This window comes from Falco rusticolus, chromosome 1, assembly GCF_015220075.1.
Source record: "Falco rusticolus isolate bFalRus1 chromosome 1, bFalRus1.pri, whole genome shotgun sequence".
Classification (NCBI taxonomy): domain Eukaryota; kingdom Metazoa; phylum Chordata; class Aves; order Falconiformes; family Falconidae; genus Falco; species Falco rusticolus.
In genome coordinates this window covers 21,513,512-21,524,862 of record NC_051187.1, presented here as the reverse complement: position 1 = coordinate 21,524,862, position 11,351 = coordinate 21,513,512, and the positions used below count along the sequence as shown (strand labels likewise).

At 58.9% G+C, this 11,351-nt stretch overlaps 1 protein-coding gene across 2 annotated transcripts in view; it reads right to left on the bottom strand.

Annotated features, from left to right (window-relative positions):
* Positions 1-3,192: 3,192 nt before the first annotated feature.
* The window catches only part of SRRM3 (serine/arginine repetitive matrix 3), a 28,900-nt gene continuing 20,741 nt past the window's right edge, over positions 3,193-11,351 (bottom strand). For both annotated transcript variants that reach the window (XM_037375017.1, XM_037375018.1), the window contains exons 12-15: positions 6,929-7,257; positions 5,759-5,986; positions 5,367-5,504; positions 3,193-3,524 (exon numbers count right to left, since the gene is read on the bottom strand). In XM_037375017.1, the coding sequence (XP_037230914.1) occupies positions 3,308-3,524; positions 5,367-5,504; positions 5,759-5,986; positions 6,929-7,257 (912 nt within the window). In that variant the 3' untranslated portion in view covers positions 3,193-3,307. The remainder of the gene's footprint in view (positions 3,525-5,366; positions 5,505-5,758; positions 5,987-6,928; positions 7,258-11,351) is intronic.

Sequence of the window (11,351 nt, the reverse complement as noted above, 5' to 3'; positions counted from 1 at the left end):
AGTCACCTCTGCCCCATCCCCCCTTCCCCCCAGCCCTGTGGGGTGGGACCGGCCAGTTCTGGGGGGACAGAGGCACCGTGGTGGGATGTGCCTGCTGGGGCTGAGCTCTGGCTGCTGCACTTTGAAGAAGCGCGTGACCAGCACCAGGAGACAGGCAGTAGCTGAGACCTGACACACTCATGACATAGATGGGGATGCAGGGAGGAGGGGGGGTGCTGCAGCAGAGGATTTTTGGGGTGTCCCAGTGCACCCACCGCCCCATCAACCCCTTTGTGTGGGGCAGAGCCCAGCAGTGCCTCTGAAGGGCTGGGGGAAAGGGCTGAAGGCAGCTGAGCCGTGTGGGGCTGGAGGTGCGGGGCCACATCCTGCGGGGCTGCCGCAGGCTGGAGGGGAGCCGGGGGGAGGAGGGGGGATGAGGCGCTGCAGGGACTGTGGGGGTGAGCGGGTGGGAGGGATGTGGGAAATGGGAGGGATGCAGAGAAGGATGCAGGGAGGGATGCAGAAAAATGGGAGGGATGCGGGAAATGGGAGGGATGCAGGGAGGGATGCAGGGAAATGGGAGGGATTCAGGGAGGGGTGCTGGAGGGGTGCAGAGCAGGATGCAGGAAGGGATGCAGGGAAAAGGGAGGGATGCAGAGAAGGATGCAGGGAGGGATGCTGGGAGGGATGGGAGGGATGCAAGGGGGATGCTGGGAGGGCTGCAGGAGGCACGGGATGGATGGGAGAGTTGCAGACAAACGGGAGGGAATGCAGAGAAGGATGCAGGGAGTCAGGAGGGCTGCAAGGAGATGGGAAGGGTGCAGGTGGACACATCTGCCCCAGCAACGGGGCCTCCCCAGAGGGTTTCCCCCACCCCGTAGCAGGATGCTCTGGGGGATCAGACACAACTGGTGCCCAGCGCCGCTCTGCACAGAGCCAGAGGCTGATGCACCGGGGGGGAGATCGAGCCCTGGGCAGCTGGCGAGGGAGAGCAGCAGGGTCCGTGGGCAGCTGGATAAGACCAAGCCTGCATGGATGGAGCCGGTCACCCCTGCCGTGCTGTCCCCTGTGAAGAAACTGCTCCGTGCCCAGCAGAGTCATTTACAATATATACTGTATATTTTATTATAATTGAACCAGCTCACTGAATCTACAGCTGTACTCACAACCCAGAAAAAAAGAGAGAGCGCACGCGCAAGAGGAAAATACTGAAGTATTTCTACAGAGTATTTGTTCCAGTTAGCTCCCTCCGCGGCAGGAGACAAGAGACTGTAAAAGAGGAAGACTGGAAATTTTCCCTGATGTGCTGGCTTGTCCGCGCCGGCGCTGCAGTTGGGTCTTGGGCTTTCAGGAGCCACAGGGGGCTGCAGGGCTGGGGGCTGCAGCCACTGGCAAAATACCCCACCACCACCACCAGTGGCTTGAATTCAGATGTTTTCAGAGGGGACACACCCCCACCCCCAACTCCCAGCAGGGTTTTGGGGCTCCTGTGGCCAGTCTGAGCTTCCCTGTGGGATAATGAGTGGGATGGGGACTACGGGGTGCCCGGAGCTGGAGAGGGGTGGGATGGTTTTCAGAGTGTGTGGCTCAGGAGTTTGTAGGGATGCTGGGACACTCATGCCCGTCATCTCCCCAGGTTCGGAGGGAGCAGGACCCTTCACCTCCTCCTCCTGCCACAGTTGCATCCAGAGCTGCTGCACTGCCCGGGGCTGGCACATGGGGACAAGCTGAGCCATGGAAAGCCACGAGTGTGTCCCTTCCTTACCTGGTCACTCCATTTCTAATGGCTCCACTTGTCTGGGCACCGCAGAGGGTGACCTGCAGCTTTGCCAGCGGAGCAGGGGGTGGGTGGGATACCCAGGGGTGGGCACCTGGCACGACCCAGCACCTGGAGATGTTTCTCCAAGGGCTGGTGAATCCTCAGCCAGTGGCTGAGCCTTGTTCCTCAACGTGCCGGCTTTGGGAGACGATGCTGGAGTGCCCCTCTGCTCACATCTCTGCCCTGCCAGGACCTCTGGTTCATCAGCCCGCCAGTTAACGAGGCTGTCGCATTACCAGCTGAGCTGGAGTCCAAAGGATCCCCCCCGATCCCGGCTGGCTGCAAACCAGCGGCAAGCGGGATGCCAAAGCCCGGCTTTTCATCCAGGGCAGCGGGTTAATCCGGGCAGCTGCCCTCCCACCCAGGGAGGCTCATCCCCATCGTCCTGCTCCAGCCGGCTGGAAAATCCGGGGCCCGCGGGGATTAAACACCAACGGCCCCGGGGGGCCAGGACTGTCCTCAGTGCTTGGGAAGCGATTTTTTTTCTTTTGGAAAATCAGCAACGTCCTGCAAAAGCAGGGCTGCCGGCAAAGCCCGGGACCCTCCTGCCTCTCTCTTTCAATAATTAAGTTTAAAAAGCCACCACGAGGCCCGGGAGCCAGAGGTGGCTGGGGGCTGCGAGCCCAAAGGTGGGGTACCACATGCCGAAGCCGGAGGATGCCTGGATGCAGCCCCAGGGGTGGAAAATCCCCAGCCCAGCCTTCATCCCCACAGCTCCCTCCTCCTGGGGGTGATGGCTCGGTCCTCCTAAAACTGAGATGGATGGATGGGTGCCAGGGCCGGCTCCTGAGCCAGGACAAGCTGTGTTATCCTGCAGGAGTGCCCCCCCCCGGACCTCCCCACTTGGGAAGAGACTTGCGGGTGCTGCCAGCTTTTGTTCGTCCATGGCTCGGCGTGTGCTTGGGTCTAGGGGGGGCGCAAAATGGTTGGTGGTGCCCCTGTCCCCCGGGACACCATGGGGAAACGGTGATGACTCTGCCAGGGGAAAGTGGGAGCTTGTGTCTAGCTGGCATCACACCCTCCAGCCAAGCCTGGACTGAAGAAGCCCCCTCCTGCCTGCGCCCCCCCCCCCCCCCCCCCCCCCCCCCAAGGACACATTTGTGCTAAAAATGTCAAACCAACCCAAAAAGCACAGGGGGTGTTTCTCGGGGGTCCCCAGCCACCCCCGCCTGCTCACCTCAAGGTCTCTGCTGAGCTATTTGTTCCCTCGCTCTGTGCTCGCCCACCCCACCCCACCCCAGCGCTGGCAGAAATAAGAAGATATCCTCCCCCTCCCCCACCCCGACCCCCCTAACCCCCCGGGCAGAGGGGGGGATCACCCCCTCCCAGGGCGATGCAAGGACCCATTTGCGTTTTAGGCCCCTGCTTTCCCCTGCTGCCAGGTCCATCCTTAGCAGCCCCCGGCTCTTTTCCACCTCCCCGGTGGTCCCCATCTCTGGGGGCACAGGTGGCATTGGCGGGGGGTGCACAGCCGGGATGGTGAGGGGCTGCGGCCGGGTGCTGGGGGGCTCAGAAGCCGGCGCTCTCCGAGCTGCTGTGGCTGTTGTAGCTGGGGCTGCGGCTGGGGCTGCGGGAGCGGCTGGGGGGGCTGCGAGTCCGGCTGCGGCTGCGGCTGGTGCTGTAGCTGTCGTAGCTGCGGCTGCGGCTGCGGCTGTAGGAGTAGGTGCTCAGTGAGCTGGAGGACGAGGGGCTGGGGCGGTAGTAGGGGATGGGACGCTTGCGAGCGCTGCAAATGGAAAAGGGAAACTGAGTCAGGCCCCCGGCAGCAGCTCGGGGAGGGGATCGGCACTGGGACCCCGGCACGGCTGAGCATCCCTGCAGGGTGGTCAGGCTCAGACTGGCTGCGGGGTGTCAGGATGCGGCCATCCAGCATCACTCCCCCCTCCATCCCCTTCCTCCTCCCCAGCCCCCCCGGGGTGTTAGTCCTGGATTAGGCAGCGGCGAGGGCAGAAAGTGAGCAGGTTAATGTGGCCTTTGTGTTTCCCAGACACCAAAGACTGAAAGCTGCTGAAAAAGAGACGTTCAGGATTAGCGAGAGGCGAGCTGTGGCCCGCTGGCGCCTGAGGATGAGGAGGGACGTGGGGAACAGGGGGGCAATGGGGATGAGGGGACATGGGGGGACATGGGGGCCAGTGACATCTGGAGCCGGTAACAGGAGCCGGCCTCCTGCCCCCTTCTCCCGGCCCGGTGTTAGTGGGACCAAGGAGAGACCCGGAGGCGGCTGGGGGCCGAGGGCATCCTATGGTATGAGGAGACACAGAAGAGGAAGAGGAGGAGGAAGAGGAGGAGGAGGAAGCGGAGAGGTTACCCTGGGAGCCAGGCTGGCGGCGATGCTCTCCAAGAGGGACCTTGGGATGAAATGGAAAAGGAGAAGTTGGTATCACTGAGGCAGGACCACACGGTGCTGGACCCTGGGGTGGTGGGGAGTGACAGGGACCAGGAACAGGGCAGGAGGGCAAGGAAAAGCCCTGGGGCTTCTGGCTGGGCTAAAGGGCAGGTGAGGGGGGCTAGGGGTGTCCCCCTGGCTGCCCCCTCCCCACAGCATCCTCCCAGCCTCACAGGCTCTGCTCCTCCTGAACCACAAACAGAGCTGGGTCTGCCATCCCCATCCGTCCCAAGGATGGGTGACAGGACTGGGGGGATGGTCCCTGCAGGGACCGTGGGCTGTGTCCTCCGGCCAAGCCCTGCGGCCTTCCTGGGGACGCCCCAGCAAATCCCAGCTCGGGGATGGAGCAGGAGGGATGCAAAACCAGTGGTACCCAGGCTGAAAAACCTTCATCTGGACTGGGAGCAGCTTTCCCAGCCTGTGTCCTTTAAGGGCATCCATCAGGGAGGGCTGTGGGGAGCTCGAATCCACCAGCTGAGCAGTATTTCTCCTGTCCTCCCTCCTTACAACTTCAATCCAGCCCAGGCAAAATAAAAACCCTCCCACAGCGAGGCAGAGCTGATTTCTGAAAATCCAGCCCCTCCACCCCACGGTCCCGATCTCCCAGCTGATAGCAGGAGAGACAAATAGGTCAGGAACGAGGTAATCTCAGCTCGCCACCAGTACCGCCGCCAGCGCTGCATGTTAACGAGGTACTATATATGCACACAGTGTTTCGTCTGGCACTAAATATTGCCTGTCTTACAGCCTGGGCTCCTGAGTCAATAGGATCTCAAGGAGGAGAAACCAGCTTTTGGAGGGCAGGGGAGAGACACGCTTGAGGCCATAGGTCTTGCAGGAATATGCGCATGCAGATTAAGGTGAATTCCTATTTGCATGTCTCGAAATGGGGAGACATCAGAAAGGTGTAATATTGGAGGCAGCCTGCTTATCCATCTGGCTGGGCCAGCTGATTCACCCAGCTGGTCGTCCTCAGGGTTATCGATCCATCCAGAGAGCTGTTCACCCATTTGGCTGTCCATCCACCCCTCCATCCATTCATCCATCTATCTGTCCGTCTATCCATCCGTCTGCCCACCCACCCACCCACCCACACGTCCTTCGGGGCTGGCTGGTGGCAGAGCTCAGCCCTGGGCCATGCCAGAGGCTGTGGTAGAGGCTTCACCGTGTGCCCAGACCCACCTGGTGATCCTCCTGGGCTCCATGAAGCTGGGGGAGTCACGTCTCCTCTTCCTGATGGGGGAGTAGCTCCTGGAGCGGCGCCGGGCGCGGGTGGGATCGGGGTCACCGTGACGTGTTCGGGGCTCGTTGTCCTTCTCTCTACACCACGAGGAGGATGAGGGGCATCAGGGGTGTGGGCTGGGATCCAGGTGGGATGCAGGGACAGCCCACCCCCAGCAGCTCCCCACAGGGGTGACACCCCACCTGGGGCTGGCGCTTCCAGTGCCACCAGGGCCAGCAATGGCCTGTAGCCCCCTCACTGAGCCCCGGGCTGGCTGGGTCCACCCTGAGCCAGGGATGCTTTCTGAGCCCGTTGCTGGTACCCCCATGCCCAAGTCTCCCCGGGGGCTGACCTGCTGGCAGGTTTTTTTGGTGAGGGTGAGCGGGAGCGGCTGCGTCCTGCTCTTTTCTCCCGGGAGCGGGAGCGGGATTTGGAGAGGGAGCCGCTGGAGCTCCAGGAGCTGCTGCGCTGGCCAGGGCTGGGCGATGGGCTCTTCCGCCGCTCCGAGGCGTGCCGGGAGTGCTTGGCTGATGACTCCGAGCTGCTGTTGGGCCGGCCCCGGTGGTGCCTCTCCTTCACCCTGCGAAGGCAGACCCCAGCCGCTACTCGTATCTCTCCCGCTGTGGCCTGCAGGCTGTCCCCATGGGAGCCGGGGACCCCCAGTTCCCATGGGGGAGCAGCGGGAGCACCTACATGGCCCCAGCTTTTGGCTGGGCTGCACCCCTGATTATAAAGCATGGGGTGCTGGCTTGCTTGGGATCCTGCACCCTGTGGGATGCTGTAATGCCATGCAGCCATCCAGCCACTGCCCTTTGTGCTGGAACAATCCCTTGTGGGTATGACCTTTCCTGTGATGTGCTGGCATTGACCCACTGTGGCTCTTCCCTGTCCCTATCCCCACCCTCATCCTCATCCTCATCCCCATCCCCATCCTCATCCCTATCCCCATCCCTGTCCTCATCCCCATCCTCATCCTCATCCCCGTTGCCACCCATCCTTGTCCCCATCCCCATCACCATCCTCATCCGCATCCTCATCCCCATCCCCATCGCCACCCATCCTTGTCCCCATCCCCACCCCATCCCCATCCTCATCCCCAACCTCATCCTCATCTCCATCCCCATCCCCACCCCATCCCCATCCTCATCCCCAACCTCATCCTCATCTCCATCCCCATCTCCATCCCTGTCCCCATCCCCATCCCTCCCTCAATCTCCATCCCCATCCCCATCCTCATCCCCATTCCCATCCCTGTCCCCATCCTCTTCTTCATCCCCATCCCCATCCCTGTCACCATTCTCATCCCAGTCCCCATCCCTATCTCCATCCTCATCCCTGTCCCCATTCCCATCCCTGTCCCCATCCCTTGAGCATCCCAGCCCTGCCCTGGTCCCCAGCTTGGCCCCCAGAGCTCTGCCCAGACAGAACCGGGATGCCCGCATGGGGCTGCACCCCAAATACCAGAGAGCAGCTCCCATGTCCCGGCAGGAATAGCATGACCCCATCCCAGAGCCCCCCTTACTTCTTGGCATGGGCGCCGTGGTTCCTGTCGGGGCCGAGCGGTGGGTCGTAGGGGTGGGAGCCTGCCGAGCCCTCTGAGTCGCTGCTGTAGCCGGCAGGGCTGAGCGGCGGCGGCGGGGGGTCCCGGGGGGCCGGTGGCCGTCCCTTGCTCTGGCCGCGGTGGCGGGGCGGCGGCGAGGCGCTGCGGGAGCGATGCCGGTGGCCATGCTTGGCTCGCTCCGATGTGGGCGACCGGGGGCTACGGACACCGTGTCGTCCCCCCCGGGCATGGGGGGATGGCGGCTCCGTCCTGCCATGAGCCCGTGGAGAGGGGGACGCCGAGGCCGGCCTCTGCCAAGGGGGGAGAGAGAGAGAGAAGGGAGGAAAGGCAGGGAGGGGAGGAAGAAGAGAAGAAAGAAGGAGAAAGGGGATTTTAATGGGGGGTGCCGGGCTGGGGGCGCGGTTCACAACGTCAACGCACATCGCATAAGGCAGGCTACACAGACGCTACTCTGCACCTTCCTCTCGCCCTCAACAACGTGGGTCATGCAAACCTCCGCATGCAAAACGCCAAAAAAAATAATTCAAATAAAATTTTTTTAAAACCCAAAGGAAGGGGTGGGATGGGAGAAAAAAAAAAAGAAAATAAAAAAAAAGAAAATCCAAGAAACCCCCAAGTCGTCAGGGAGGGAGAGCTCGAAGGGAAAGAAATACCCCCCACCCCCCAAAAAACACCTGGAGCGGGGATAAAGCAAACCCTGGTGCCCACCCACCCCAACCAAGAAAGGGGAAGGGAAAAGGGGGGTAAAACCCAAACGAAGGGAGGAAAACGGGGGGAGAAAAGAAAAGATGAGAGAAGGGAAGGTGGGGAGGTGGGGTAGAGTAAATCAGACTGAGCCGAGGGGAAGGGGTCGAACCAAAGAGGGCTGGAGGTGATGGGGGGTCTGCTCACACAGAGGCATGCACATATATAGAGAGATATATGTTCAGATATGTGTCGTTTCTATATAGTACGGCTTTCAGCTTAAAACAAATCAAGAAACGAGGAGGACGGCACAGAGCGACAATGGAGGGCAAGGCAGGGGGGCGGGGGGCCAGGGGCAAGAAGGCAAAAAGAAACCAAAAAAAAAAAAAAAAGAAAGAAGAAAAAAACCATCCAAATCAAATCAAATCAAATTAAAAGAACAAAGCAAAACTTCACAAATGTCCTCGTTACTGAGATAAACGAATGTCTCTGAGCTCTTCCTGGGACACGCATTGAGCTGTTAGCTGTGACTCTGCAGGGAACTGCTAAGTTCTCATCAGCACTCAACACAGACTTTGCTTTCTGCTTCCTTTTTTTTTTTTTTTTTCCATTATATGCTTTTTTTTTTTTTTAAGTCCCTCTTGGTTAACATCCACTTACCAAAAAAGTGGCATTTCCTCCTTTAGTAGGTAAGGTATGAAGAGAAGGGAAAAGCGGGGCAATATAAGTGCATCATTAGATTCACAAAAATGCAAGAGAGAAAGAAAGAGCGAGAGGAGAGACAGAGACAGAGCCAGAGAGAGGAGAAATAAAACAAACCAACTCACTTCTCCTACGGGAAGGGGGGGGAATCCTGGGCCACCACCGCGGCCAAGCCCCGTGCCGGGCTCTTGAGGGGTTTTGCCCAGCCCCAGGATCCAGCACGCAGCAATTCCCACATCTCTGAGCTCCCCCCGAGCGCAGCCGCTGCCTGGGGGGGGGGGGGGCGGGATTCCCCATCTTTGCAACACCACCAGACCAAAAAGATGGGTGGAAACAGCTCCTGCACTGCCAGCCCCAACCGAGGCGGCAAACCCCAGCATGGGGGGCTTTGGGGGTCTCCTCCTCCCCAGCTGCAGCCCGGCTTAGGGTCCCTGAGCATCCCTGGAGGGGTCAATCCTGCACGGGGTGGTGCTGAGCGCAGTCAAGGGTATCTAACAGGGTTCAGGAGATTGGAGTATAGCCAGGATTGTGTCACCGTGCCCGGGGCTGAGCTGGGGACAGGGACCCCAATTCCCCACTGGTCCCTTGTCCCAGACATGCCTGGTCAGTCAATCCTTAAGGACAAGGTTCTCTCCACCCACCCTGCCATGTCCTAAATGCCGCTTTTCTCCCCCAAAATGCTGGGTGGAAGCCTGGGGACCACTGCAAAGATGCTGCAGAAGGGAGATGAGGCCACCACGTCCCCCAGCATCCTAGGGTTGGGGGGGTCACACAAGCCACTCCATGTCCTGCATCACCTCCCTGTCCCCACGAATAAGCCAACACCTCCAGCCGCAGGCCAGCAAGCTGGAGCCAAAATGTGGGGATTTGGGGGGGGGCTGTTTGGTTTGCTTGGTTGGGTTTTTTTCAAAAATCTTGTTGCTGTTGCAAAGGCCCCACAAACCACAAACTGCCCCGCAAGCGAGGGGACACGGACCCCATCCAAAGGGGTGCAGCAGCCCTGGGAGTGGGGATTCGGCTGAGCCCATGCCCAGCCCCGCATCTGGGCAGGGAAAAATAAAAGCAGAGAAGATGAAGATGAAGAGAAGGATGAAGAGAGAAAGAGAAGGGGTTCCTCTTTCCCAGGGCGGCGTTTCGGTGCTGGCTGGCCACGCCGTGGGCTGGGGCTGCAGGGCGAGGGGTTCCCACCTGAACCCCGGAGTGGGAGTGGAGGGGGTCTCCTGCCCGGGCGTGCGGGAAGGCAACGAAGGTAAAAGCATCCCAAATAAATCCAAATCGGCAAAAGGGAAAACGCACACTGGGGCTTGTGGGGATGGGGTGGCCAGGGCTGGGACACTGTCCCCTGCCCTTGGGGACCTGTCTCTCTCCACGGAGCGAGATTTCAACCTTTCCCCGTTTCAGCCCCCCGATATTTTCCCTGGGTTGGGGTGGTTTATTCCGTCATGGCCCGAGGAGGGGCTAAACCCACACATCTCCCCCAGTTTCTCATTTCTTGCCCCATCCATCCACCCCAAAACCCCCTGTGCCCAGGACGTGCTGCGGCTCCCACCCCTGGGCTCTGGCTGCTGCCCTTATTCCTCACTAATTATATTTGCCTTCGTTACCCAGCCCCTAAGGGGGGACTCAAATGGAGTAGCCGTGCTCGGCCCCTGGATGGAAACGAACACAAATTCGGAGGGCTGAAAGACACAGAAATGCATTCTACCGACAGCACGAGGAGACGGGGAAGAGAAAAGGGGGGAAGAAAGAAAAAAATGTTACGTGGACAGGGCGAAAAATATAAATAAAGAACGTAAGAGAAGAGCATGGCTTTGCAGCTAACTGGGGAAAACCATACAAATAATAATAATAAAAAAAATTATATATAGCCACCAAAAAGAGACAAAATGAAAGAGAGACAGAGAAGGAGAGCGAGAAAGAAAGAGAAAGTCAGAAAGAAAGAGAAAATAACATTAAATCAAGCTACGGTGCTTTTCAACAGGCTCATCTGCAGAAGTGAACGTGCAGAGGTGGACAAAATACCTACCTTTGCAATTGGCAGTGACAGGAATGCGATAATAAAAAAAGAAAACAATAATCTCCACATTTGGAGGGCAGAATGGGAAAAAGACAAGGACTCTTTAGTACGGCGATCCAGACCCCTCGGCTAATCCCGTTTGCTTTGCTTAGAATATTTGAAATTATTTTTTAAATTGGTCTCATTAGCTTTTTGTTTTGTTTTGTTTTGTTTTGTTTTGTTTTGTTTTGTTTTGTTTTAGCGGGGTGGCCGCAGGGGGTTTGCTGGCTGGTGTCTGTAACCCGGCTGCGTTTCAGTCTTTAAAAGTCGCTATATCACATGGCAAAGTCCCAGATAACATGCAGGGAAGGCGACGGATGGAGGTGGGACATGGCAAGGGTTGTTGGGTTGTGTTGGCCCAAAGAAAACTGGAGAGAAAGAGGGGCCGGAGGGTGCGTGTGGGTGAGGAGGAGGAGGAGAGACCCGGGAGGAAGGCTGGGGAAGGCAGCAGGGATGGATGGAGACGGGACTGGGTATTTAAAAGGGAAGGCAACACCATGCAGCACCCCAGGGCAGCCCTTCCTCCGGCGGCTCTGGGGGTGCTGGGGGGGCACGGCTGAGTCCAGAGTTTTGGGGGGGTCTGCAGGAGGCTGGAGGAGGGAAGGTACCAAGGATGCTCAGCACCCGTCCTGCCAGGATACAGGATGTGGATGCCCAGGTGTGGGATGGCCGCAGGGTGCTTTGCTCGGGGCGGGGGTGGATAACCCAGCACCCAACAGCCTCATCCTGCAACTGTGGAGGAAAACCAGCCCCGTGGCAGCAGGATCTGGCCACCAGTAGCCAATTCAAGGAGGCAAAGGGCAATTTGCTCCACGATATTGAAGCCAGCCCGCTACCTTTGAGGTGAAGAGCTGCTCGGTTCTCTTCCCTTTTAAATTCCTTGTTCAAAATATAGAAAATGAAATACAATGTTCAGCGGTCGTAAATATTTAGAAAACACAT